A 27,233-nucleotide genomic window follows, 5' to 3' on the forward strand; every position below is an offset into this window, starting at 1 on the left:
CTCCAGGTCAAATCAGTTCAGGCTGTTCCCAGGGTGGGTGTGGGTGCTAGCAAGCTCGAGAGGCCCACTGACACAGAAAGCTACTCCTGGCTGTCTGAGGTGAGCTGGCCTCTTATCGGTCAGGATTTGCCCCAGACAGAGTGACATCCTTTGCGGTTCCTTGAACACACACATGTGTGGAGAATTGTACTTGAAACATGCTGACTCCATGCTCCTCTATCTTTCTTCCTTTGGCACAGCCCAGGAGAGTCAGGTAGAGGCCACTTTCTTTTTCTGTGCCTCACCCACTGCAGATATTGCCTGTCCACCTCCACCTCTGTAGGGCAGTCTCCAGCCAGGAAGTGGAAGGAGCCCCCGTGGCTTTAGGCAGGAAGTGGAAGGAGCCCCCCGTGGCTTCTTGCTCATGTCTCAGTCTCACCCTAGGATTCTGGGCTCCTTGAAAGCAGGGGCCTCAGCTTCTTGGGCCCTGCTATGATCTTTCCCCATACAGTGCCTGGCACCTAGTAGGTACTTAAGAAATGGTTGACTATTCCTACGGTGTGGTACCTTGGACTCACTGAGTGTGCCACGATGCAGCAGTGAGAGGTTTGAGGAGGAAGGCTGGTCTGTGCCGACAGGGCAGCCCTAACTTTGTTCAGGTCATGGAAGAAGCTAGAAGGTAGAGCTGCCAGGGAGGAGAAGTGGGGTTGAAGGAGGGACAGGTGCCCTTGCCCGCCTTCCTCCCACCCCCCTGTGCATCGCCATCATCCCAGTTTAAGTGTCCTTGAAATCTTAGATCTCTATCAGTAAGAGTGCCTCTCCTGATCCTACACATTTTTATATTCCAGGAAAGCTGAAAAGCCTTCCTGTGTCTGGGCCAGCAGCACTGCAGGTGGCCTGGGACACCAGGCCCAGGGCTCTGCCCCCACTTGTCTGTTTCCCAAAGCCAGTCCTAAAGAACAGAGGCTCCCTGTTTTTTTTTTAAGCGTCTGGGGTGCAGCCCTGTCGTGGTGCTCCCGCTGAGCGCGCACAGGCTTCTGGGGTCCACCCCAACACCATAACGTGAACAAATAAATCGGAATCCACGAGATGGCTTCTGGGCCATCCCCAGGGGAGAGCTGTTGTGCAGCAGAGTTCAGCAGGTTTCCTGGACACAAAGGTTCTCAGGATGTCTAATGGGGTAATTGGTGGGCTCTTCCTTCTAAGACTCTTGGGGCTGGGCTGTGGAGGTGGCTTAGCCAGTGAAGGCATTTGCTGCCCTGCTAAGCCCTGTTGACCTGAATTCAACCCCCGAGACCCACATGGTGGACAGAGTCTCCTGCAAGTTTTCCTTTGACTTCCACATGACACCCCTCGCAACCCACAGAAAAACGTGATCGTAGTGATGAGAACAACAATAAAAAGAATTCTTTCCACCCCTCTGTCTAGCCTGGCCTGGTCTGTAAGGGGGTAGCCAGTGACAGACCTGGGACCTGGATGGGTTACAGAGCTGCTCTAGCGAGTGGCTTAGCAATGCATACCAGCAAAAAGAACCTCTCTTTTAAAAAAGTTGTTATATGTACGTATGATGTGTGTGTGTGTGTGTGTGTGTGTGTGTGTGTTACGTGTATATGTATCTGAGCATGCCACAGCCTATATCTAGAGGTCAAAGGACAACCTGAAGGAGTCAGTTCTCTTCTTCCACCATGTGGGTCCTGGGGATCAAACTCGGGTTCTCTGGCTTGGCAGCAAGCTCCTTTACCTGCTGAGCCGTCTCCCTAACCCAAAAGGGACCTTCCTTGTACATCAAACCCACCAGGGCTTCCAGCAGCTCTTCACGGTGTGATTCATTGGGACTTGGGCTGTCTGGGTTCAAGAACACTGATTCAGGATTCAGACTGAGTGAAAGGGAGAAAGGGAGTGGGTGGGTGTGGGGGGGGGGAAGAAGGAGAGAGAGGGAGAGAATGAGAGAATATCTGTTTGTGTCTGGCTGGCCACATGGGTTTGCATTAGCACGTATGTGAGAGTGCAGGTCTCTGTGGGCATATGCATGCTTGGGACTCAGCATTCGCCATGTCAGGTCCCCGTTCCCACCATCTCAAAGGAGGCCCTTCCCTAGCATATGTGTGTTGAGAGTCACCCATGGTCAGACCTGGTCACCCTGGCTGGGCGCGTAGGCCCTGACCACACCTCTTTGCTTCCTCTTTGCAACAGGTGCAGAGCCAGCCCCACAGCCTCTTCAGAGGAGCCTCTCAAGCGTAAGTAGTTTTTCAGCTTCCTTATAGGCTCAGGCTCACCACCGCTACCCACTGCAGGATCCTGTGGGGGAGGAGAGTCTCCAGTTTAAAGTGTCCTCCAGGCTCTAGGGGAAGACAAGATCCCTGAGGCAGCCCCATCACCTTCCCTTGTTCTTGGCACCTCTGGGTGGAGGGTCACTTGGTCTGCCTGTACCCGTGCTGTGCCAGGGAGTAGAGGTGGCAGATGTCATGTGGGATGTGGGAGCTTGGATGAACTGATTCTGAGACCCACCTTTAAGAGTGGTCTGGCTCCAGACAAGATGCTCCAGATTTTGATCACAAGCCTTTCTAATCTAATCTCTTGCGCATGCGTGTGCATGCGTGTGTGCGTGCTTGTGTGTGTGTGTGTGTGTGTGTACACACATGCAGGCGCTGCTGGGGATGGAAGGGTGCTAATGCTGTGCTCTACCACTGAGCTCTACCTCAGCTTCACTGAAGGGCCTATTAGAACAAAACTGAAAATCAGCCAAGTGGCGAGATCTCAGTGAGTTTCTGATGCCTTTCCCCTTGACGGTCCTGGGGTTGATGTTGGCCATGGTGTTTTCATCTACACCCATCACTCTCCTGTGAAGAGCCACATTCGTGGCGTTTTTGCTGAATCATCGGGAAGTAATTCACAAATGGGGTGCCCCTTCCCCTAGTCCTTCACATATTTCATAAGAGCAAGGCCATTGTCTTATGTAACCACAGCCCAGTTATCAGCTCTGGACATTTAACATTGACATAGTTCTCATATCTAATCTGCCGATGGTTTGGGTACTTCCTACAGCTTGCCTTTTCTTCTCTTTAATTTTTTCCCCCTTTCTTCTAGTTCAGAATTGTAATAGTGCCCATAAGAAGGAGGATTTTGATGTTGTTTCCAGACGGATTTAGCTCATTTTAAACTTGGGGCTTCAAAGTCCTTTTAATCTTGACGTCTACTAAGAAACATTGGAGGGTGTAGACACGCTCTGGAGAATGTTCCAAGTCCTTGCCCTGACATCTGCCAGCCACTCCTGTCCTGCCACACTCTGTTGATCTTCTGACCCACCTGTGGACTCTGCTCTCGAATTGGAGAACTCTGCCTTCCTGGGTAGCGATCTCTTACTATCTAATATCCCCACCCCCCACCCCACTCCCTTTCTCTTTTTGTCTCTTCTTTCTCCTGGCTCTGGGGGTGGAGCCCTCTATCCTGAGCTGTGCTTTCCGTTTCCAAGGAAGGACTCTCACCGGCACAGGGCTGGGACATGTCAACTTTGGGTCATCTGTGGAGCTCTCCTGAGTCCCCTGGTAACTGCCACTAGTGGCTGGACCCAATTGCACTTTGGTTCACTCTTCCCTGGCCGAATGTGCTCCTCTATCGGCCGCAAACAGCCCACGGGAGACCGTAGGTTCTCTGATGATGGCGGATGTGCCCATCCCCAGAGGCTCAGAAGACCTCCCCAGCAGCTGGTGAGTGGGCCCAGTAACCTGCTCTGTTGTGCTCAGACCTTTAATGGTCCTGGGCCAGGGACACTTACTGCCTGTGGGTCCTGGACTTGCCTGGAGGTGTAACACATTACCTTCTTACAACCCCCAAAGCCATGTTACAGCCTCAAGAGCCACAGGAGGCAGGAATTCTTGTTCTTTCTGTAAAAATGACAGATGAGCAGGTGGAATGCTTACTGAGTGCCAAGCATGGGCACACCCTCAGCAAGTCTGGTGCAGACTTTCAGTAGGTGCTGTCGTCCGCTAGGTACTGATATCTCCATTGTGCAGATTGGGAAACTGAGACTGGGGGGGGGGAAGGAGCACTTCCCAAGTTCCCACAACTGTGAACCCACTTGCCCAACTCTGGTGCCCACTTGGTGGCAATGCTACCCCTCCTGCCCTCCCTCTAGGCAGGGAGTCCCCTCCAGGCCCAGCCCCGTCCCCTTCCCAAGGCTTCCCTGCTGCTGGTTAATGAGCAGCCAAGGATCGTGGAAGCCAAGGAGGCCCCTGCTTGCTCTGAGGCTGGAATGTGAGTTCTGTTTCTAGATAAAGAGTCTTGTGCTAGTGGCTGGCCCCATGGGGCCTGGCAGCCTCATAGGCAGAGAGAGCAGATGGAGGCCGGGCCTATCCTCCTCAGAGCTAATCCGAGATGCCGACCAAGCTGCGGGGCACGTTGGCCCTCAGACCGCCCCACACCTCTCCTGTGTAGCCCTCCTGGCTTGCTGTTTCTGAGAAGGCTCATGGCCTCCCCTCCACCCTCCACCCTCCACCCTCCACACTCCACACGGTGGTCCGCAGGATTCGCAGGGAGCTTATTAGACGGGAGTGGCCCATGTTGAGTTCTGGGTGTGGCCCGCCCCACGCATCACGTGGGGCCTCTGGCCTTTGGGTTTCCATCTGAGAAGGGCGAGATAATATCTTTGCAGCCTTATGGTGGAGAGCAAAGAGCTGAGGAGTCAGGCAAGTCCATGGTCATGCTAGCTCCAGGGCTGGGATGTGGCTCAGCTGGGCCCTTGGAAGGCCCGGGGTGCCTTCTCTGTCACCACAAAACGATGAGGCTCTCAACCTAGCCCCAGTCTGTGCCTGCTGTGTGACCTCGAAGGGACTCACTAGACATCCCCCCACTGTAGAACGGAGTAGTCGTATCAGTCCAGGAGAACTGTAGTCCTCTGCAGGACAGGGGTTGGTAGAACAGGTGACATGGAGACTTGGTGAGCCCAGGGGCGTCTTATGGGCTCACTAGGACTAAAGAGAATTAGTGCCAAGCACCCCACATAGAATTATCTCATCAAAGGAGTCCTTAGAGGTGCTGCACCCCCTCAATTGAAGAGGCAGGTCCACCCTCCAGGGTGCTGCCTTCTTGGATGCCCACTTCTGGGGTGCTTGTCTCCTGGGGTGCTAGGTACTCTAAGGAAGAGACTGTGAGCAGGGCAGACCTCCTGCTTGTCTGTGGACTCCAATTGTCCTTTGGAAAGTGCCACCTCAGCTCTGCTCAGCAGCATGAGCCTTAGCTCCGCTCCCTAGAGGCCTCATCAGTGAGAGTGGCGTTTATTGTGTTTACCCAGATTATAAGTCATGTTTTGAACACAGAAAGTACTAAGAGAAAGGGGGGAAAGTCACCCTTTTCTCCACTCTGCAGAGGTGACCACAGTATAATGGTGTGGTGTATGGGTGCACAGGTGTCTGTAAACTGTCCAGAGTGGAATATGTCTGTCATCCTACCCACATGGGAGGCCGAGGCATGGAAGTCTCTGTAGCCCAGGATTTTAAGCCCAGTCAAGGCTGCAGGGTAAGACCCTGTTTAGTTTTTTTGTTTGTTTGTTTTTTTAACATGAAAGATCTGAGCTGGGTAGTGGTGGTGCACGCCTTGAGAGGCAGAGGCAGACGGATCTCTTGAGTTCGAGGCCAGCCTGGGCTATAGAGCGAGTTCCAGGACAGGCTCCAAAGCTACAGAGAAACCTTGTCTTGAAAAACCAAAAAAAGAAAAAGACGAAAGATCTGGAGTCCTGCTCTGGTGTCTGGGCTGGTCTGAAATTCCCAAACTCCCATGCCCTAGCCATCCCTCTGCCTCAGACTTCTGAATACCTGGGACCACAGGTATCCGACCAACATTTTCCTCGGAATTGAGACTCGGCATACCTGTGGGCAGGGCTGGCAAACTATTCTTAAAAGAATCCGTGAGACCCAGTCCTGACAACCCCCCCCTCTTCCTTCGGATGCTGGCTAGACCCCACATCCGCTTTGGGCATCCCGACTCTTTCTCTAAAGCCTCCCTCCCTGCCATGTGGCTACTTGTTTGCTTGACTTCCATTCCAGCTTCTCTCAGACAGGGTGGCTCTCCCCCTACACTTCTCCATTCCCATCCTCTGAGCAGTCACTCAGATTTATAGCTTGCCTGGGGATTTTCTTTAAACTCTAATAAAACTGTCCTCTTTGAATTAAGGGGGGAGAAAAAAAGAATAAAAAGAATACATGTGATCCAGGAGTGGTGACGCATGTCTGTGGTCCCAGACTCCGGAGCCCGAGGCAGGAAGATAGCTGAAAATTGGAAGCCAAATGAGAAATTGTTTAGTTACTCCTTCCGATAAAACACTCTACAGTGAGCAATGCCCGCTTCTATTTTGATTGTGATAAACTATATATATGATGTGTAATTAATCATCCCTTTTGGGAAGGGGCCCGGGTGCTGGGGATGGAACTCAGAGCCTCAGCGGGCTAGGCAAGTGTGCCGGCACCGAGCTTTGCCCGGACCCCCCTGTAGACACCCCTGCCTTCAGGGCTCAGCAGGGGTGACAGTCGAGTGCCGAGCTTTTGGGTCTGACAACCTGACTGTGGTTGCACATTGGCGTATCTTACACCTTGACGCAGTGTAGACGTCCTCCCCTTCCCCTACATGGGAACAGAACCCAGGGTGCAGGTTTAACTCGAATTCTGCCACTCGGGCATGCTTCTATTCTGGGGTACCTATTTTAAAGATGCACAGAGCCCCAGGGTCAAGTCTCTGGTTCTCCAGAAGCCACGATTTTTGACGCTGCTGCCTGCCATCAGTGACAGCCTTGGGGCTCTGGGAAGAAGTGGCACCCCCACTTTAGCAACCCTTCTGCCTTTGGGGCCTCAGAGAAGAGAGGATTTCAAACAGCCCACCCCAGAGCTGTCGCTGCCCAGCCCTCCTCAGAAATGAAAACAAAAACCCATCAACACTAGGAGGTTAAAAATAAACTCCACTCTCTGGTAACCCTGAACCCATCCCTGCCTCCTGTGGCCTTTGTCAAAATGGGTATGAAGTCACGCATTGCAGCCTCCTGAGAGGGAAAGGAAAGAAAAACCAAAAGTTCTTGGTTCAATGACAGGCGTATAGTAATTGCTCAATAAACAGTAGCTGTCATTGCTACACCTTCCTGTGGCTTGTGTGATCGGGCCCTGCTGTTTTGGAGAAGTCAGGACACACAGGAACAGAGCTGTAGTTTTCACAATGCTTTTCTGTATCGGTCACTCCCATAGTCATCTAAGATAGTTATCACTGACCCATGTCACAGGTGGGAAAATTGAGGTTCCAGAAGGCAGTCTGGACAGTTTCCCATACCGTCGCTGCTGAGACATGGACTTCCCCACAAATCCCAGGACCAGAAAGCTTGGGCCCCCTCCACGACAGTGCCCCGCCGAGTAAAGCTTTTTGTCCTGGCTCTTGGTCCCAGCAGGGATCAAGTGGGAATTCTGTCAAGGAGAAGGTCTCCTCAGAAACAGTCTCTCAAGAGATCGGAGGTGCTCACCACACTTGAGAGAAGTTTCTAGAAGGTATTTCCACCTGTTCACCTGTTACCAACCAGTCCCTGGGTGCCTGGTCTGCATAGGGGGCTGGCTTCGGGGTCCTGGGAAGGAGAACTTCCATACAATCTTTAGCTGTTTCCCACCTACTTGCTGAGGTGCCTCGGGTAGCCTCTCTACCTCTCTGGGCTACTTTCTCACACAAAAACAGAGGAGGGGATCACTTGTTTCCAGACAGGCTTTTCGGGTGGGACGGGCCAGATGTGAAGCCCCACGGTCACCTAAGGGCTGGGTGCCTTGATACAAGGAACTTCCCTCTTCGTGCCAAGTGCTTTTTTAAACACTTGCGTGGAGCACAAGGAAGCTCTGATCCCGCCCAGGTCCCAGCCCCTGCTTCAGTCTCAGTCCCAGCTTGGCAGCTTAGTGGGACACCTCGGTGGGGTCACAGCCCCCAATCCCACTCTTATGTCATTTTGGCTGGCATCCCTCTGCCTGTCATTTCCCAGGCTGGCTCTCTCTTTGCCTCTGTCCTTCTTCCTCCACTCTCCTTCACCCCTGCAACCCTACCCTTCACCCCTGGACTCTTGTTCTTGCTATTTTCTAACACGAGCTGTCTTGTGATTTTTAGCTGGAGCCTTGATGGGTCCTCTTATGGAGCCTTCTCTGGGCTCTTATCTAAGGCTGGTGTGGGATTAGTGGGAACAATGCCACAATTGATTAGTAATGTCTGTCAGGGGAGCAGGCTAGCAGAAGGTGGAATGTATATCATTTGTATGGCATTCCCTCAGTAATGGATACCTGAAGAGGGAAAGCCCAGACAGAGGACTTCAAAAGGGCTCCATAGCCAGCAGGAAAGAAGCTTCATGGGGATGGGAAAAGGAGTAGGAGGGGTCTGGGGAGGGAGTGTGAGCCCTTGTTTTTCACACCAGGCAGCCAGAGTATTCAAACTCTCATATTATACTGGGCTTTGTGTTTTGTGTGCTGGGGTGTGGATAACACAGGGATCCCTTGGGACACTGGATAGGATTGCCAGGTAAAATACAGGGCACTGACCCAGTGAGCATTCACATACACCAACCACTCTGTGAGCCGTTCTGTGGGTTCTCTGCAAATGCTCTTAACCGCTGAGCCATCTCTCCAGCCCCAGAGTTGGGGTATTTTTAAAAGCTTGTGTCTCTTATTGATGTGTCTTTCTAACCATGGTCATAGAGCATTGCTCTTGGAGACATTTAGGGACATCTGTCATCCTAAAAGAGGCAGACCCAGAGTGGCCTTTGTTCTCAGCTTTTGAGACAGGGTCCTGCTGTGTAGCTCTGACTGGCTTGGAACTCACAGCGATCTTCCTGCCTCAGCTTCCTGACTGCTGGGATTATAGGTGTGAGCCACCACACCCAGGTCAGACAGTGAGTGACCTTCTCCAGGCTAAGTGACACCTGGATCCAATGGCCAAGGAGAAATGTCACCTGAGCTTCTTACCTGCTCTGCTTGGGGCAGGATCTTGACCTTCCCTTCCCTTTGGCCTTCCCAGTCTTTGAGAAAGTTTACCTTTTTATCTGTTTCTAGCTTGATGGCTGGGGGAAGTTTGGGGAAACTCTCTGAAGTATATGAAAAGCGAGAATCGAAAGTCTGATTTTCAGTCATCAAAAGCTGTGGGCTTTGGCTGGTGTGGGTGTGTATGTTTGAAACCCCACCCCCTGGGAGGTGGAGATGGAGGGTCAGGAGCGCATTGCTATCCTTAGCGACAGTGAGATTCAGGCCAGTCTCAGCTACATGAGACTATCCCAAAAAACAAATGTAGTGGGTTTAGTCTCTGCCGTGCCCTGTGGTCTCAGAGGTGAGTGACTGCTCGGTCTGGAGATTTCCAGGGTGATGGGAGTCTGAAGCTGTCTTGGTTATTTGTGTCTGTGTGCATGGGCTGGGAATGGGAACCAGGACTTTCCACAGCCTGGCAAACACTCCAGCACTGAGCCTCGCCCCCACAAAGATGCTCTGGACACACAGACTATTTCCGGAGGTCTTAAGCAACAGGTGGGCGGAAGACCGGAAAGGCATTACCCTTAGAGGAAGCAGCGTGTGTAAAGGCCTGGCGTGGCCGAGAGTGAAAGCTAAGAGTAACTTTCAGGAAGCTGAGAAAGGCGTGTCTTGGCTTGGCTTATTTTCTAGGCAGGGGAGGGGACTCTCACCTGGGGACCTCAAAGCTAGATGTTGTGTCCAGGGGGTTTAGTCTTGCTCCACTTTGGGGAACCAGACTGTGGAGACCAGTGGGGCCGTATTCTGTGGCTCCAAGTTCCAGCTGTTAGGTGACTGTTTTGATGATGGGCGTCTGAGACGGAGAAGCACAGCTGTGCTCTCACCCCAACTCAGCCATAAGAGTCACGCTGGCTGGAGGTCCTGGGAGGACCGCTGTTCTTAGGAGTCTTACCAAGTCTTACAGGGCTTGGGGGTGGGCCATAGAGAACCGCTCTGCGGAAGCTCCTTGTTTGATACCCAGTGGGATGGAGAACCAGAATATCTGGTGTTTTCCTGGTGGGTTTGTTTCTTCTTCCTTTCACAGAGTTGAGAAGGGCCTGGCCAGAGTCAGTGTTGGTTTGAAAAGTTCATGAAATAAAAAGCAGGTTGATCTTCCGGGGCAGAGGGTGTGTTGTGTCTCCCAGAGCGAATCTGATCCTGGGCTGAGGCCCTTCCTCCAGCCTTGCCTTATGTAATTTGAGATGGTCCATTTAGCAGATGATGCTACGGAGGCCCCCAGGGAGAAGCCAGGGTCCTGAGGTCACCACTCAGATGGCCAGTGACCCATTAGGTTCCAATTAAAATCTAGGTGAGGCAGAGGAGGAGGCCAGTGGAGTTTGGGGACCAGATTCTCAAGAGGAGGTGTCGCCTGCTATGGACTTCAGAGAGCCAAGCTACAGAAGCCAGGGGAGAGACCCTCCTTCCCAGGCATCAGTCCTGCGATTTCAGGAAGAAGCATTAATGTAGAACTCGGCCATGGTGGGGGAGGGACCAGAAGGAACTCCTGGACAAAATAAATAGATGAGTCAATTAAAAAGGATGGAGTTAGGGGCTATTTATAGCTATGGCCTAAATCACAGGTATCCTTGCCCCCAAGGAGGAAAAGGAGACCTTTTTTTGGGTGGCCCAGGCTGTATACATGACTAAGCTGATTAAGACCTGGGTTGCGGAGGGTGGGATAGTGGAAAGAGTCTGAGTGACTGACAGCTCAGGGTGACTGACAGCTCAGGGAAGGTGAGGGGCGGGGACACTGCTGGGCCAGGCAGCGGATGGGGAGAGGCAGTCCCTTTACGGAAATGGCTTGGGCTGGGGCAGCCCCTAGAGTTGTCTCTCTCCACCATTCCCTGGACTTTGTCCTCATGGTTGTTTTAGCCTGATTGAACTTAATGGTTGAAAACAAGGCCTCTTTCTTAGCCGGAGGGTCGGTGTTTAGCAATCACAGCTGGTATCACTGCCTCTCACCTGTTCTGAGTATAATTAAGTGGGAAAACACTTAGCAAGGCCTGCGTGGCACGTGGATGTCTGTGGTTGCTATCACGACCACCTGCCACGTGCCTGCATCCGGCCTGTGAAAGCAACTGTGCTTTGGAGATTTGGACTCTTAATTTTGGGGGGTTAATTTGCAAAGTGACCCCTCTACCTTCGGCCACTGTCAGAATTCTCCTGTGCCAAGTTGAAGGGGGTAGGGCTTTGTGTTGTTAACGGCAATGACCTGGAAATAATCCTGAGCTCAGCAAGTAAGGATCCAAGACTCAGGAGTGTGCTTCTTCCGGCCTGTGTAAACCTCGGTCAAGTGGCTTAACCTCGTGAGCCTTGATTGGGCATCTACAACGTGGGGTAATGGCTCTCATCTCACTGACTAGTAAGGGTTGAATACCTAGAGCCTGGAATGTACTGGCTGAGCAGGTGGGTGTCTCTCCATGTGCATATGACATTTCCAGAGTGCTTTTGTCCCTGCAGGCTAAGATGCTCTGAAGTCCCATTACCTTTGGACTAATTAGGAGATAAGTGAGCGTCGGCAATCATTGGAGAAGGATTTAAGGGAAGAAGGGAAATATTTAGCCTGATTAAAAAAAAAAAAAAACTGTTATTAGGTAGAATTATATAAAGCACCCAGAGCTGTGTGGCCACATGTCAGCTGCAGTTATTATTTCAACCATAGGAAAACAGTTGGAATTAGAGGAACAAAAGGTTGCTATGACTACAGCAAACCCAGGTCCTTTTCAGTGCACCTGGGGCAGGCCCAGCCCCTGCCCTGGAACAGAAAGCAATCTGAGGCCACCAGAGAAGGTACAGGATTACTGCTGGGGAACCAGAGCCACATTGCTGGGAGATGGGTGTAGGCTGGGCAGGGAGGGCTTCCCTGAGGAGGTAGCAGTGAGGAGGGGGGTGAGCCAGAAATACTTTGGGGTACCTGGGGGTACACCCCACTGTGAATGGTTAGGGCCTGCATGATGTGGGAGGGAATCCTCCCCTCCCCCATGGTACCAAGGGTGAAACCAGGGGCTATGTGTATGCTAAGCAAAGTTCTGCCACTGAACCATACCCTAAGCTCCTTTTAGAGATTTTTTTTAAAGGTTTATTTTTATTTTATGTGTATGAATGTGTGCCTGTATATATGTATGTGTACCATGTGGGTGCAGTGCTCACAATGGTCAGAAGAGGGCATTGGATCCTCTGGAATTAGAGTTATGGATGCTTGGGAGCTACCAAACTAATTTTCTGCAGGAGTAAGTGCTCTTAACTACTAACCTATCTCTCTAGCCTCATGGAGATTTTTTTTTTAAGGTGACCATTTATTTTCCCAATGATGTAAAAGAGAAAACATTTTTCCTTTTTTTTTTTTTTTTTTTTTTTTTCAAGACAGGGGTTTCTCTGTGTAGTTTTGGTGCCTGTCCTGGATCTCGCTCTGTAGACCAGGCTGGCCTCGAACTCACAGAGATCCGCCTGCCTCCGCCTGCCTCTGCCTCCCGAGTGCTGGGTTAAAGGCACGTGCCACCACCCGGCAAGAAAACATTTTAAATCTTATTTTGTGTGCATTGATGTGAAGGTGTCAGATCACCTGGAACTGGAGTTACAGACAGTTGTGAGCTGCCATGCAGGTGCTGGAAATTGAACCCAGGTCCTCTGGAAGAGCAGCCAGTATTCTTAACTGCTGAGCCATCTTTCTAGCCCCAAAGAAAACTTTTTTTTTGTTGGTTTTTTGAGACAAAGTTTCTCTGTGTAGTTTTGGTGTCTGCCCTGGATCTCGCTCTGTAGACCAGGCTGGCGTCACAGAGATCCACCTGACTCTGTCTCCCGAATGATGGGATTAAAGGCGTACGCCATCACCACCTGGTGAGAACATTCCTAATAGCGAAAAAAATATTGATGGACTGGGTGCATCTTGCTGGCAAAGCACTTGTCTAGCATTTGAAACCCTGGGCTACATTCCCAGCACTGCATAAAAGACAAAAGAACTGCAATACTAGGGACCCTGTCTCCCCAGGAGTACCAGCTGGTAAAGGCTTTGTCCCAGATAGACATGGGCCGTGAGTCCACACAGCCTTGGGGGCAAAGCTCTTTGGGGAGATAGGAGTCTGAAGCAGTGATTGCTACTGTCCTTGGCCCTCCATCACGGGCACCTCCCCTGAGGAGATCAAAAATGACTGAGATAGAAGAGGAGACAGGGAGGTGGTGCAGTGGAGGTGAGGTGTTAGGGTGACACCCCGTGTTTGAGCCCTGGCAGTGAGGGAGCCAGTGGACACTCAGCACCCACGTCCTGGCTGCCAGAGGTTTCAGGAGAATGGTGGTCACTTTTGTCATTATCTTGTCAGCTGGGCCTTTGAAGACCCTGCGGCGCCGGGTGCTGCTCTAAGGACCTCTGTGAGGCCATCTAATCCCAACAGTGCTACCGAGCAGGGTCCACTCTCTAGGGACTGCTTTGTGAGTGCTCTCTCCCTGAGAGAGGCCGGTGTGGGAGGGGCAGTGGGGCTCCAGGTGTGGGGTTCCCCAGCCAGCTGGTTTAACCTCACTTCAGTGAGGGACAGTCTGTCTCCAGCAGCGGAGACCGAGGCCTCCAAGGTCTGCCCTGTTGCTGGTATTCCATGGCAGGTGTTTCTCGGACTGGGAATATTCTGTTTCCACCACCGTAGGAGACCTTGTCCCCTCCCCCACCAATCCAAGACATGTCCCTGTGGTATGGTGCCATCTATGAGAGGCTAGCCCAACTATTTTTTTTTGCCCTCACTGGGATGCTGAGTAAACCCAGGTCTTTCTAAGTGCACCTGGGGCAGGCCCAGCCCCTGCCCTGGAACGGAAAGCAATCTGAGGCCACCAGAGAAAAGTACAGGCTGGGGAAGCAGAGCCACATCGCTGGGATCTGGGGGGGGGGGGGGCTTCTGTGGCCCTGGCTGCCCACTGTGGCTGGGAGCCTCTAACACTTGCCCCTTGGATCAGACAGGCGGGCCCCACTTAACTGCCCAGCCCCAGAAGCCACCCCACCAGCCCTCGCCTTTGTCTCCCAGACTTCTTCCAGTGAAGGCGGGTGAAGTGGGTGGCCCTGTCTAGAGCTGGAAGAGCTGCCACAGAAGGGCTTGAAAGGCCTTCAGCGTTGCTAGCCACCGCCCCCCCCCCCCACTCCCCTGGAACATGTGCACTGCATCGGGCAAACAATGGCTCTTCCACTGGTCAGTTCTGGTTGACATTTTATCCAGTGCCTCCCCGTTTACAGCCCCGCCCTTCCCAGCCTTGATTCTAAGACTCCTGGGAAGCAGGATGTAGCAGGTGAGATTTCTGGGCTCCACCTTAAAGATTGAGTCAATAGGTACAGATGGGTCCTGGTACTCATGATTATGTAGCTTATGTCCCAGGCTTCTACAGACCATCAGACCAAAGGCTTGCCGACTGGGAGTGGTAGGTAGCACACACCTTTAATTGGGAGGCAGAAGCAGAGGGGACTCGATGAGTTCAAGGCCAGCCTGGTTTATCTGATGAGTTTCAGGCCTGCCAGGACTACACAGTGGGACCCTGTGTCAGAAACAAAGTGACGACACCAGGGCTTCTCAGGCAGATTTTGAAACTTTGCCCAAAGTTTCCCAGTTCTGAACCAGAGCCGAGCCCCGGGTGAATGGTAGGTGTGATGTGGGCACAATATGGGATGGCCAAGAAGGCTTCCAGTCTAGGTGGTATCCCCTTAAACACGGGTGCTCCAAGCGTATGGAGATGGAAAGAGGAATGCCAGGGAATGTGGTGGTCCTGGGACACCAAAGGGGCCTCACCTACCCAAGACCGGATAGGAAGGGTTGGTGGAGCTTGGGTTCCGGGTAAAGTTCTGAGAGACCTCTGTAGGCAGCTGGGAGTCACCGCTAGCTCTTGAGCCGGGGCTGACCCAGCCGCCAGGCAGAGATTGCTAGAAGTGAGCTGGGGGCATGCCTCTGAGGAGTCTCCAGCGGTTGGTGTGGCTGCATCTTGTGATGCCACCTAAGTGGCAGGTCACGGGAAGGCAGTGCTGGGCCCCGCCCGGGTGGACATCACGAGAGCTTACCTGGGCTATCCGTGGAGAGGAAAAGGCTGGGGTTGCTCTGGGAGATGCCCTATGCACAGAGGAAGACACAGCTGTGCTGTGTCAACCTCCAGATACTCCCCGCTTGGATTTTAACGCTGAGTTTTTCTTCTAGCCAAGCAGTAGCTGGTGTTAGGCACCATCTTGTAGCCCTGGAAGCCGCTGCCGCTGCCATCCGCTGCACCAACGTCCGTCAGCCTGACAGAGTTAGATATGAATCCCGTGCACCCAGGTTTGCGATAGGAGTTTATTCTCTGCCTCTGGCACCTACTATATCCGCAGGGTGGGGGCGTCAGGAGTGTCCCCACTCCCCCCCCCCACCTCCCTCCAGTTCCCTCTCGGGAACATCTCTCCTGCGGCCACCCATGTTGGGCCACCCATGGCAGAGTGCTGTGGGGCCGGGGCCTTGGTTTGCTCTCCTACAGAGTGGGACTGTGTATGGATGTGCCGGGGCTTCTGAGGCCCTATCATGCAGCTTCCCAGGGATTTCCCTGGTACTTGACAAACTTTTGGGGAAACACCGCAGCAAGTTCACCCCAGAGTCATCTGGAGAGCTACTCAGGGAATGTGTTGTATAATAGAAATTGAAGCTAAGATTCAGGGCTCTCCAAAACAACAACAAGAAGAATCTTCATCTTCTTGGGGGAAGTTGTGCTCGGAGGCTGAGAACAGGTTCCTGGTCACTCTCTGTTGCCCACAGTCTAAGTGTTTGTCACTGAACTTTGTGGTGGTCCTGCCGGCACCCCCCCACCCCCACCCCGCACACCCCCACCCCGCACTGAGCCTCAACAGGGTCCTCAGCACTCTCTCTGATGTGTGTACTGTGCCTGATGTCAGGAAGCCGCTGGGACTCTGGTGGGGGGTGCCAAGCACAGGCTGGTGATGTGGTGGCCGTCACTGTCTGGTGAGGATTCTGGTCAGTACTCTTGAATGCTCTGGTGTCCCTGGTCAAGGGCACTCGAGTCAAGGTGTGGGGTATGAGAAAGCATCCTGTGGAGGTCTTCGGCTTCTGGAAGCAGGGACGGGGAAGCAGGCCCAGCTTCCCCTTTGCCCAGAACTGAGGGTGGTTCTGGGTAGGTGATTGCTCCTGCCATGCTTTTAGGTCATAGTCTGATTGGGCTTCGGTGCTCGGAAGGAAGGATGTTCTTCCTGTGGGACACTGAGGGGAGGGAGCATTTACAAATAACACACTGCGCCCAGACATCACACCCACTGCACAGAGGGTAAGCCTGAGGCTCAAGGGCTGTGACTTGCCTGAGGCCACCTAGTAGACAGAGGACACTGCCTGCTCTCCATGAAGCCATGACTTCAGACTGTATGGGTGACAACTTTAGGGGCTTGGTAGTGTGGAGGTGTCACACGGCGGCCTAACACTTGGGACTTATCTAGCATTCTGTAGAGCGAGAGAAGGGCCCTGCTTCCCTTTCCTACAGAGCACACAGGTTGCCGCCTTGGGCTTCTGTAGCTTGAAAGCGGGGAGGTTTGTGGACGTGGCAGAGGCGGCCTCCAGAAATCATCCTGGGCTCCACAGTGCCTGCCCCAGGACCCTGGTGCCCCACCCCCACCACAAGAGGCCCATGGCCCTGATGCTGGGGAAGTGACGCTGCTGTTGGAGGTGAATGACAGAGCTGTGGCTGGGTGAGTCAGTGCCAGGGGCCGATGCCTGCTGACTCACCCTCCCCTGGCTCCTCCGCTGAGGGGGAGGAGAAAGCGGGGAGGAGCAGAGCTGCCCCCCCTCAGAGCCAAGAGCTTGTCCACCTAGGAACTAAAGGAGACAGGTGGTTGGCCAAGTCAGGAGCCAGGCGTCCCTGAAGCTTTCTTTGTGTGTGCAAAGTCTTCAGGTGCGCACACCCGGCCCTGCTTCTCAGACCGGCCCAGAGCACCCAGGAGACACCATGGTGTGGTCAGGCCTCCCTACTTCCTCCTTCTCCCTTCCCCCCCCCCCACTTTTCTTTGCTCCTTCATTTGCCTCTCCCCTCCTTCCTGCCCTCCCTTCTCCTCTCCCCCTTCCTCCCCCCCACCTCCTCCTCCTGCCTAGCTCTGTTACCACAATGCTGAATGGCATTTGGTAACTAGGCTACTCCCCCAGTCCCCAGCCCCCAGCCCCCAGCCTGGGCTTTGGGTGTCCAGCTCAAAGGGGAGGGATCTTCCCTGTACCCCCCCCCTTGCAGTCTCTTTTACCTCAGAAGCCCTTCTGCCTTTCCTCTGAACTTCCCATCATTTTTGTGTTGTTTTAATAAAATGTGCTTCCCCCACTGTCTCTGATTTTAGGGAACAATAGGATGACCCTGTAACCAGACCAAACAAGTACATGACAGGCAGGTGACAGATGGGGCTTTGTTTCCACATAGCCACCTCCTGCCACCAGGGAGAACTGCCACTCGGAGCCAGGCCCGGAGTCACGTTTTTTTGTAGAAGGGGGGGACGACTCTGTGCTTTGCAGAGCTCGCCTTCATCCCTGGAGTCTGGTGCTAGCCCTGCAGAGACAGTGTCTTCCCTATATCACCAGCGGTGGACCTTCGACCGGAAGGAAGGAGGTCAGCTACCATTGGTCCTTTGCACGCAAAGGCGGATGCCTTCCACCCATCCCATGAGTGGCTCTGCTCAGGAAGGCAGTAGGTAGCTCCAGGGTGTTGGGGTTAAATGACCAGAAAGTCACATAACACTTCAAGCAGACCCTTCAGACCCTCTTCCTGAGCTGGAAGGAGGACTGGCCAGGGACCCAGGGAAAGCTGGGGCTTGTAAATGAAAGGGTTTTAGCTGTCAGTGGGACAGTGGGAAACTCAGTATAAACCTATGTTTAAACCTGGCCTAGAGATCTTGTGCCTACAGGCGCTGGCATCCTCTGGTCTAATATAGTTATTTTTAAAATTTTATTTCTTTGTTTGTGTTTTCAAGACAGGGTTTCACCATGTAGCTCTGGCTGGACTAGAACTCACTATGTGGGACAGGCTAGCCTCAAACTCACAGATCCACCTACCTCTGCCTCCTGAGTGCTGGGATTAAAAGTGTGTGCCATCACACCTGGCTTGTTATCTTTTTTTTTTTTTTTTTTTTTTTTTTTTTTTTTTTTTTTTTTAGGATTTAACTTTGTTTTATGGGTGTTTTGCCTTCATGCATGTCTGCACCATGTTCATGCAGTGCCTGCAAAGGCCAGAGGAGAGCGTCAGATTGAGCCACTGTGGGTGCTGGGAATGGAACCCAGGTCCTCTGGAAGAACAGCTGGTTCTCTTAACCACTAAGTCACCCTTCCAGGTCCTAGGATGACTGTCTTTGTGTATGCTTTCCCTTCCCCCCAGAACTCTATCCCCCTAGATCTTGTAGACAGAGCTTGGCTTGATGGCACTATGGTGGAAAGCATGAACTGTCTGGATATAAATCCTAGCTGTGTGTGTGGCTGCAACAGAACCCACATCACCCTATCTGCTTGCCCCCTGTAAGTTGGCAAAAGGCATTAATTCAGTTTGGCAGGTCCCATCTGGAGGTCCTCTGGTCCTCTGGATGAGGGTGTGGAGTAAGAACGTTCCTGGTCTGGGCCTCAGTGCCCACGCTGTGCTTCAGAGGGTGAGATGCTGAGCCCCAAGTAGACAGGCACCCTGGCCAGAGATGGAGAGCTAAGATGGACAATGCTCCAGCAGTTCACTTTCATTCTGGTGAGGGCAGTGCTGCTCATTGTTTTGTGCTCTGCCCAGTGAAACCACCAGCTTCCTGGCTGACCTCACAGGGATAAGCCATCGGGGGGCTCAAGCCCAACCTTGCCAGTGTACCCTTACAAGCCTCGCCCTGCCCTTCACTGGGCCTTCGTTGGCTGAGCTGGGCCAGTAGTCCGACCAATGTGGGCCTGGCTGGACCATGCCCCTTTTTCTCTGTGTTTGGAGCACAGGTGTTAGAGAAGTTGGAAAATGTACTAGTGCAGTCCAGTTCTCTTGAGACACCATGGAGGATATAGTCCCAGGGGATCCCAGTCCCAGAGGCACCTTTGGTGGCGGGAGCCTAGAGCTGCCCATCCTCCCTGGTCCCTGCTCTTCTATTCTGCCTTTGCCTGTCAGAGCCCTGGAGATGGCTCAGTTGTCACGCTTGACTTAGCCTCTTTGCAGAAATAGATTACCAAAGGATGAAGTCCATGTGATCCAATTAAATGATTAAATTGGTTAAAGGTGTACTTTAAAAAAAAAAAAGGCTTTAAAAAATAATTTCTCCTTAAAAAAATTTTTTTTTGAACTAGTCGAATGTAGTCCAGGCTAACCTCAAACTTACTATGTAGCTGAGGTTGACCTTGAACTTCTGATCCTGCTGCCTCCTCCCCAAAGCTGAGGTTACCAGCCAGTGCCATCACCCTGGCTCTTGCGTTTTTCGTTATAGAAACATCTACCCTGCTCAGAGGGCAGAGAACATTGTTAACCCAGCTCACTTAATCCAGTGATGCTGGTTAGACACCTCTTAGGGCCAAGGATGGAACTTGAGCAGAACAGCAGACCCTTGGCAGACAATTCTAGTGGATCCCAGTCCTCCTGCTCGGACATCACTGATGATCCCAGCCTTCCTGCTCAGACATCATTGATGGATCCCAGACCCCCTGCTCAGACATCATTGATGGATCCCAGACCCCCTGCTCAGACATCACTGATGGATCCCAGCCCCCCTGCTCAGACATCACTGATGGATCCCAGCCCTCCTGCTCAGACATCATTGATGGATCCCAGCCCCCCTACTCAGACATCACTGATGGATCCCAACCCTCCTACTCAGACATCACTGATGGATCCCAGCCCCCCTGCTCAGACATCACTGATGGATCCCAGCCCTTCTGCTCCTTGCACCTATATGTTTGCTATTAAGTCTGTGGAGACTTTGCTCCGGTGAACCTCTTTTGATCTGTGAGATGTTCTTGCTGACTAGAGGCAGGCCCCTGTGCACAGGGTCCCATGATCCCTGGTTCAGCCTGTCACGTCACGTGGCCCTTCACTTCCCTGTTTGCCCTCGAGCTTGGTTCCCTAATTTGTCAGCTGGCCCAGTGGCCTGCAGCTGGCTTTCAATTTTGTAAAATTGCATCTGGTGAGTGTTAGTGAGCTTGTGTGTGCACTGATCACACGGCTCACGCGTAGGTCAGAGGACAACCTGCAGGAGGCGGTTGGCTCCTTCCGTCATGGGGGTGCCACACCTAGGAACTGTGGCCAGGCACTTTGGCCCACTGAGCCATCTCAGCGGCCTGCAGCTGGCTTCTTAAAGGCACCAAGCCCCATTTTACTCATGAGGTTGTGGAGATGGCATCCCTAGACTGTCACGCCTGGTTGGGAACATGGGCTTTGGAGGTTTGGACAGGCCTAGGAGCCATTCACAGCTCAAGTGTGCATCGTGTGGCCGTGGCCCCAAGTAGACAGACAGACAATGACCTTCACCTCTCCAGGCCCCGCCATCAGCAAAAGCAAGACGATGAAGGCACCTTTGGAGAGAGTTAACTAAAGGAATGCCTGGGAGAACTTAGCAGAGTGCTCAGGAAACATGGTACTATTAAATGCAGCTCTCTTTCTTTTCCTTTATAATTGTTCATCGTCATTATTACCTTTTTTTATGAGGATAGTTGTTTTGCCTGCACGTCTATATGTGTACATGTGTGCCTGGTGCTAACAAAGGCCAGAGGAGGGCATCAGATTCCCTGGAACTGAGATTCACATAGCTGTGAGCCACCATGTGGGTACTGGGAATCAAACCTGGGTCCTCTGGAGGAACAGCCAGTGCTCTTAACCCTCGAGCCATCTCTCCAGCCTCTGTATTTGTTTATTTTATTTTTATTTATTTTTTTTTGAGACGGGGTTATGCTTTGTAGAACAAGTTAGTCTCCAATGCTACAATCCTACTGTTTCAGCCTCCCAAATGCGGGAGTTACAGGCGTGGGCCACCATGAGCTGCTCTCACGCTGACTACAGAACGTCTCATTCCTCCTGCAGAGGCTCCCTAAGAGACAACCAATCTCTCACCAAGCTCTCTGTGAGGACAAGCTGTGTGCTAGGCACTGGGGTGGGCTGGGGACAAGTACAAGAGGAAACAGACACGTGCCTGCCTCCTTGATAAGAGATCCTGGATGGTGAAGGCAGCAGCAGTGAGGGATTTTAATCATTTCTAGCAGGGGTCGTTGATGGGCACTAAGGTTCTGCAGGCGAATGCTGGCGCTGACAGCTTGAGACCTGGTGCCCCCTTGTCTTAGAGGACAGAGGCACATTGGTTGGGGAGGTAGGGGCAGCTGAAATCAACTTCAAGAACTGCCTGGCTGGTGCATGGATGTCTGAAGGCCAGAGAGGCTACACAGACCCTGGGAGGAAGGCAGGCAGGAGCCATGTCTCTGTCCAGTCTGTGGGCTCTGCACTAGGCAGGTTGCTTCTCTGACCCAGCACCCCATCTATGCACGGTAGATCTTCTCTGCTTGTACCCCTGCTTCTCTTGTGTGGGAACATGTTAAGTCTCCGTGGGCTGTGGAGCCGCTCAGTGGGAGAGCATTTGTGTGGCGTGTGCGAGGCCTTGGGATCAGACCCCAGAACTACGTTAGCCTTGTGTGATGATGCCGATCTGTAATTTCAGCACTTCGGAGGGGAAGGTAGAGAGAGGCAGGAGGATCAGAAGTTCAAGGTCATCCCTCCTATTTGTGAGTTCAAGGCCAGCCTGGGATATATGAGACACTGTCTTCCCTCTTGTGCACCTCCCTTCCTGGCCCTTCCCTTTCCCCCCTGCCCCCACCCCACCCCAAAGAATGACCGAACAGGAAACTGTTCTGAAGTAGTTTAGCCTAGGTACTAAAAAAATCTGATGTTTTAAAACTGGCCAGAGAGTACAAAAGTACATCTTGCAAACCCACAATGTCACTGGCACCAGGGCCAACCTACAGGGCTGTGTAGGTGGCAAAACTTGCCTGGTGATCTTCAAGCAAGCTAGCATTTAAGCACAGCTGGATCTGGATCTGGCTGCTGCCCCTGGAAAAGGGACAGTGATGTCAGCTGTATGGGGAGGCACATTTCAGCCTGGAGCCTGTAACTCCAGGCATTGTAATCACCTGTAGCTGTGGTAACCGCGAGGAAGCTCCCAGAATGAGAAATCAGCATCTTCTCCACTGTAGAACAACCCTAGGCCCTGAGCCAAGAGCAACAGCTCCTGCCTTTGAGAGAAGCAGGCTGCTGGCAGGTGATGTGAAGGGACCCACTGTGCTGTCCTGTGGCCACTTGGTCACCATGATGGTAGACTGGACTAGCTGGGAGTCTATAGAGGTGGACCCTCGGGAGGGTGTCAGGCTGGGCCAGCAGAGGGCTGGCAGAGGCAGAGAAGCCAAGCGCTGAGGCAAAGGCCTCAGGGCCTCTGTGATTACTGGCTCGTTCCAGTGACCTCAGAGTTGGCTGGGCCTTGTTCATCTCTCGCCGAGTGGGATAAAGGCCTTGCCCACCCTGGGGTTGGTAGTAATGACACCAGCTGTTATTAGGGAGTGCTTGCTATGTGCTTCATGCTATTCTGTGCGCCCCCTCATTTCTCTGCGCCCCATGACAGGCGCTACCGCTCTGCAGATGAGACTATTGAAGACCAGAGAGGCTGAGGGCCTTGCTTAAGGTCCTCCAGCCTCTTTAAGTGGCTCCCAGCCCCTCAGTCGGGGCTCACATCACCAAGCTACCTACCACAGGCCCTGGAGCCGCTGCGTAGGGAGTGGGAGAAGCCAGAGCGTTTCTGTGGGGCTGTTCCACATGGGGGGCGGGGGGAGGCATGGAATAAGGGTTTATAATGGTCTTGCTTGGGATCTGAGAGGACCGGGGATGGGAGAGGGCCTTGTGTTTCTCTCTAGCCATGGACTGAGAGCTGAGGTCCGTTATGAATGTGATTTTTTTTTTTTAAACTGCCTTCAGCTGCTGCATGAGAATAGGCTGGGGGGGGGCAGCAGAGCAGCAAGGAGACCTATGGGGAGGCTGCTGTAGGATGCCTGCGCTAGGGGCTGCTGGCTGAGAGAAGGTTGCCATGGTGACAGGGACGTGGGGGTGGATGCCAAGAATGTGCTGAGTGGATCTGCAGGTCTTGCTGGAATGGTATATTGCAGGGCCACTGGTCAGGCACATGTGAGGGGCTTGGAACGAGAATCCAAGAGGGAAGAAGGACAGGGTGCCTGTATCTCTCTGCAGGGTCTTCTCTGGACCCAGGGAAAGTCTGAGGCTTGGGGGATGCCCTCCCTAGATGGTATAGCCCTGTGATTTGCAGCCAACCTGAGGGTTGGAGGTGATGCTGAGGCAGGACCACTGGGCCCTGAGTTCTCCGAGGGCAAATGGAGAACATTTTGGTTCTTGGACCACACTCACAGGGAGGAGAGCGGATGGTGAAAGAGGATCACACTCCTGGGTGGAATGATTGAAGAGACCCACAGAGACCCCGCGGCGCCAGGCACAGGACAGGCACTACACTGCCTCACTCAGGCCCCCAGGCATCACGGTTCAGCCTCAGGCAGCGTGATGGTAGATGGAGTCCTTAGAGTATGCAGGGATAGAGTCCTCATGGAGCAAAGCAGAATCTAGAGACCGGGGTCTTGGGAACCCCAGTTGTTGCTCCCTTCCCATTTTTCTAGAGAGTTCTGAGTAGAGAGTGGTTAGGCGGGTCTCGGAGTCCAGAACGTAGAACCAGGGCTGTCAGGGCAGCGAGCCTTAGGGCATTAGAGTCTGGCTCCTCATAGGACCAACCCTGCCCGTAGCTGCCTGTGAGGCGAGGAGACCCTTGTCCCCCTTCCCTCCCGAGTGCTGGAGGCTAGCTCTTCTCCTAAGTTTAAAAGCTAGGCTGACCTCGTGAAGTCTTCCCAACCGCAAGGATTGAGACGTGTCCAAAGGGTGGATCAGCCCTTCTCAGTTGGAGGCTCCAGGTCATTCTTGAGCGGACCCTTCCCTGGGAGGGAGTGGAGTCCCACATCCTCCAATTATGCGCCCACCGCAGGCCACAATGAGCTGTTCAGATAACCATCGGGGGCTGCTGACCTGCTGCAGGAACAATGCTGGCTGCCCGAGCTGTTTTCACAGTGGCCACAGGCCTGCTGGGCCATGCGGGCCCCGGGGGAGCCACAGAGAAAGGCCATGCGGATGCTCCCCCAGACAGAGGAAGGACTCCGGGGGCTGCCCGGTGGCTCCAGGAAGCCTTTCTTGGTCTGCTCACTGCCAGATAGCAAAACAATTGGGGTCCTCCACCCCAAGCCTGCCAGTGGGAGGAAGGAGGTGTGGGGGAAGTGGGGTTATTGAGCTTCTGGGCCTCCTCTGCTCCTTGCAAAGCCCCCCGGGGACCTGGCATGTCACTTTTGTATACCCTATGTCTCTGGCAGCCGCTCTGGACCTTAGTGCAAGGTCTCACCACATCTCCCTTGGCACTGAGGTTCTGTTGGTGCAGTAGCACTTTCCAGATGCCCTACCGTGTGCCGGACTTCAGAGCTCCAAGCAGGACAGGTCCTTATCTCCACAAACCTCTGGTCTGGTCATGGAAGAGACCGCCAGCTGGGAAGTGTGCCCGACCAGGGCGGTTGGTGCTCAGGTAGGGGTTGACTGTGGGAAGCCAGCTTGCAGCCAAGCAGGTGAAGGCGCTCTCCCAGAGGGCCTGAGCTGGGAACAGCACACTCTTTATCTATTTCCGTGGGTGTTCTCATGGGGAGCACAGACCCTGTGTGCTCTGACCTTCCAGTGTGGTAAGAGGACTTGAAAATTTCCATTTTTTTCTCTGAAATCTGATATTTCAATGCCAGCGATTCACTTGGCTCATGGAGACAAACAAGGTGTGTCCTAGGCTTTGTGCCTACCTTTGTTGTCACTCGTTTTATTCTGCAGCTAGGGAAACTGAGGCTCAGAAAAGAGCAGGGAGGGCCATTAGCTCTGGCCGCCTCGCCAGCTCATCCCACCCTGCAGCTCTCGGCCGGGCTGTATGTGAACCCTTGCATACAGGAGCCTGGCTTGACAGGGTCTCTAGATGTGCTTGGTTAATTTCTTATCAAAGGACCTGCCTATGTGTCCTTTGATGACATCCGTGGATGGTGACCACCACAGACGATGTGACAGTGCCTCTCAGCTAAGCTCCAGAGACACAAGGAGATGCTAGGAGAAGAGGATGAACATCAGCTGGTCCAACCCTCTACCTAGGAGAGAGGCCAAGCAGGAGGGTGACCTGATCTGTGCCAGCCTTAGGAAGCTGCCTTCTGTCCAAGCCCATCTGGGAAACAGAAAGCAAGACACATGCTTGCTAGGGTCCATGGGTTTAGCCGGGAGTGGAAAGGACTGAAGAATGGATAGTAAGTAGCAAGCCCTGGTTCACATTCTGGGAATGGGACCCAGGCTTTCCTTGCTCATATTCCACACTTACTCTGCCCTGGCGTCGTATCCTCAGCTGCCACAAGCATCCTTGTATAATTCTGCACAAGAAAGCTTTGTTTTGTTTTGTTTTTCCTGCTACAAACATATTCGGTCATTGTTCATTTTCTGTACCCTGATGGTGAAGCCTGTTTCCGAGTATAGTGTCCTGGGTGGCCAACACCATCTTCTGCTTCGCTTTTTCACCTGGGAGCAGGTGCCTCCTGTAGGTCAGGCCCCACACTAGGCTCTGTGTGGAGGTGTCACTGAGACGTGTGTTGCTGTCTTCTGTGCAGAACTGAAATTAGAAGTGTCTGTTGGTGTGGAGAGCTGCAGGTAGCCTCTCCTTTGGAAGATGTCTGGAACTGCCTGCCCAGGGTACACAGGCTGAATGAAATTGGATGTTTGGGAACCACCAGTGCTTTGGTTTAGCTGGTGCCTGGGAAATGGAGCCTGTTGCTTCTATAGGCTGCAAGTGTTTCATACCTGAATTTTTGAGATCCTTGGAGTTGAAGTGGCTTCTATGATGGGGGCTCTTGGTGTGGAAGCTCCTGCTGGAGCCTGGGGAGGTAGGAACTGGTCCTAAGTCACTGCGATAGGCCTCATCATCCACGTTGGTTCTGCCTCCCCCAGAAAACGAGGAAATGGCCACCAAAGAGAAGCTGCAATGTCTGAAAGACTTCCACAAAGACATCCTGAAGCCTTCGCCAGGGAAGAGCCCAGGCACACGGCCTGAGGATGAGGCTGAGGGGAAGCCCCCTCAGAGGGAGAAGTGGTCCAGCAAGATTGACTTTGTGCTGTCTGTGGCCGGAGGCTTCGTGGGTTTGGGCAACGTCTGGCGTTTCCCGTACCTCTGCTACAAAAATGGTGGAGGTGAGTGATTCAAACCGAGGGCTGGGGTCAGGGTGTGAGAGAGCTTTTCCTGTTCTGTGACCTTCTCCAGGCCAGGTATACCCTGCCTCAGCTGCACCTCGGACACATGCCTGAGTATAGGGGTCTTAGCCTCTGGCTAGGTTACTTTCTGGAGGACCCTCCCTTACCCTCTCCGATCCCCTGGTTTGTCCTGTCTGACCCATGCCCCCTCCACCTCAGACATTCATGCCCCCTATTCCTCTATTCCACCACCTCTGAGCTCACAGCCTTCTCTTTTAGCATCTTTGATACTGATTTTGCTTTTTAACCTTACCCTATGTATTCCCAAAAGCTAGTTCTGTCTTTCAGTAAATGACAAACCAGTATCATTTGCCATAATGCAGAGGGGGAGGGGGAGCGGAGGAGAGCCATGAAGGTATTCTAGCTGTGGTGGGTTGAGTTGGGGGGTTTGGGTTGGATTTTTGTGTGGGCTGTGTCTCCTCCTCTGAGAGAGCCCTCTCAGGAGTCAAAGTTAGGCAGTTCCAGCCTAGAGATGTTCTTCCTGGTGCCAGAGGAGATTAATGTAGGTGGCAACCACCTGCCAGGTGACTGTAAAGGTGGGCTACTTCCTGCTGCCATGGTAAGAGAGCCACTTTTGGAGGAACCTCCACTTAGCACCTGGTTTCTTGACTTCATTAGGTATCAGACACCCTGGGAACTCTGATGAGTATCCTAGATGCTCCCTAGAACAAAGCAGATAGCCTAGACCCAAGGTGCCCATAATTTCACAGGGTTTATGGACCTGCTGAAGCCATTAGTGTATGTAGGTGGGACTGACCCCCTCGGATACTGTGTTCCCTGTCTCCCTGGCACCCCCCACCCCCCACCAGCCTTCCACCCCACCGTGTCTGGACCTTCCTGGCTGCTGGCCCGGGCCGGCCTGTGGCAGATGAGTGAAGTTCCAGCAGGGAGTAGTGCTGTACCTGGTCGTGTGTCCCTAGCAAGACTGAGCCACTTCCATTG

The 27,233-nt window shown here is 53.0% G+C and overlaps 1 protein-coding gene across 5 annotated transcripts in view; it reads left to right on the top strand.

Moving 5' to 3' along the window:
• Window positions 1-27,233, top strand: part of Slc6a6 (solute carrier family 6 member 6) — a 71,753-nt gene that overhangs the window by 12,526 nt on the left and 31,994 nt on the right. For 2 of the 5 annotated variants that reach the window (XM_028854848.2, XM_037203916.1), the window contains exons 2-4: window positions 2,173-2,216; window positions 15,137-15,253; window positions 25,992-26,231. In XM_028854848.2, the coding sequence (XP_028710681.1) occupies window positions 15,235-15,253; window positions 25,992-26,231 (259 nt within the window). In that variant the 5' untranslated portion in view covers window positions 2,173-2,216; window positions 15,137-15,234. The remainder of the gene's footprint in view (window positions 1-2,172; window positions 2,217-15,136; window positions 15,254-25,991; window positions 26,232-27,233) is intronic. The other 3 variants (XM_028854853.2, XM_028854863.2, XM_037203917.1) reach the window with 2 other exon arrangements.

Source organism: Peromyscus leucopus, chromosome 3 (assembly GCF_004664715.2).
Source record: "Peromyscus leucopus breed LL Stock chromosome 3, UCI_PerLeu_2.1, whole genome shotgun sequence".
Classification (NCBI taxonomy): Eukaryota; Metazoa; Chordata; class Mammalia; order Rodentia; family Cricetidae; genus Peromyscus; species Peromyscus leucopus.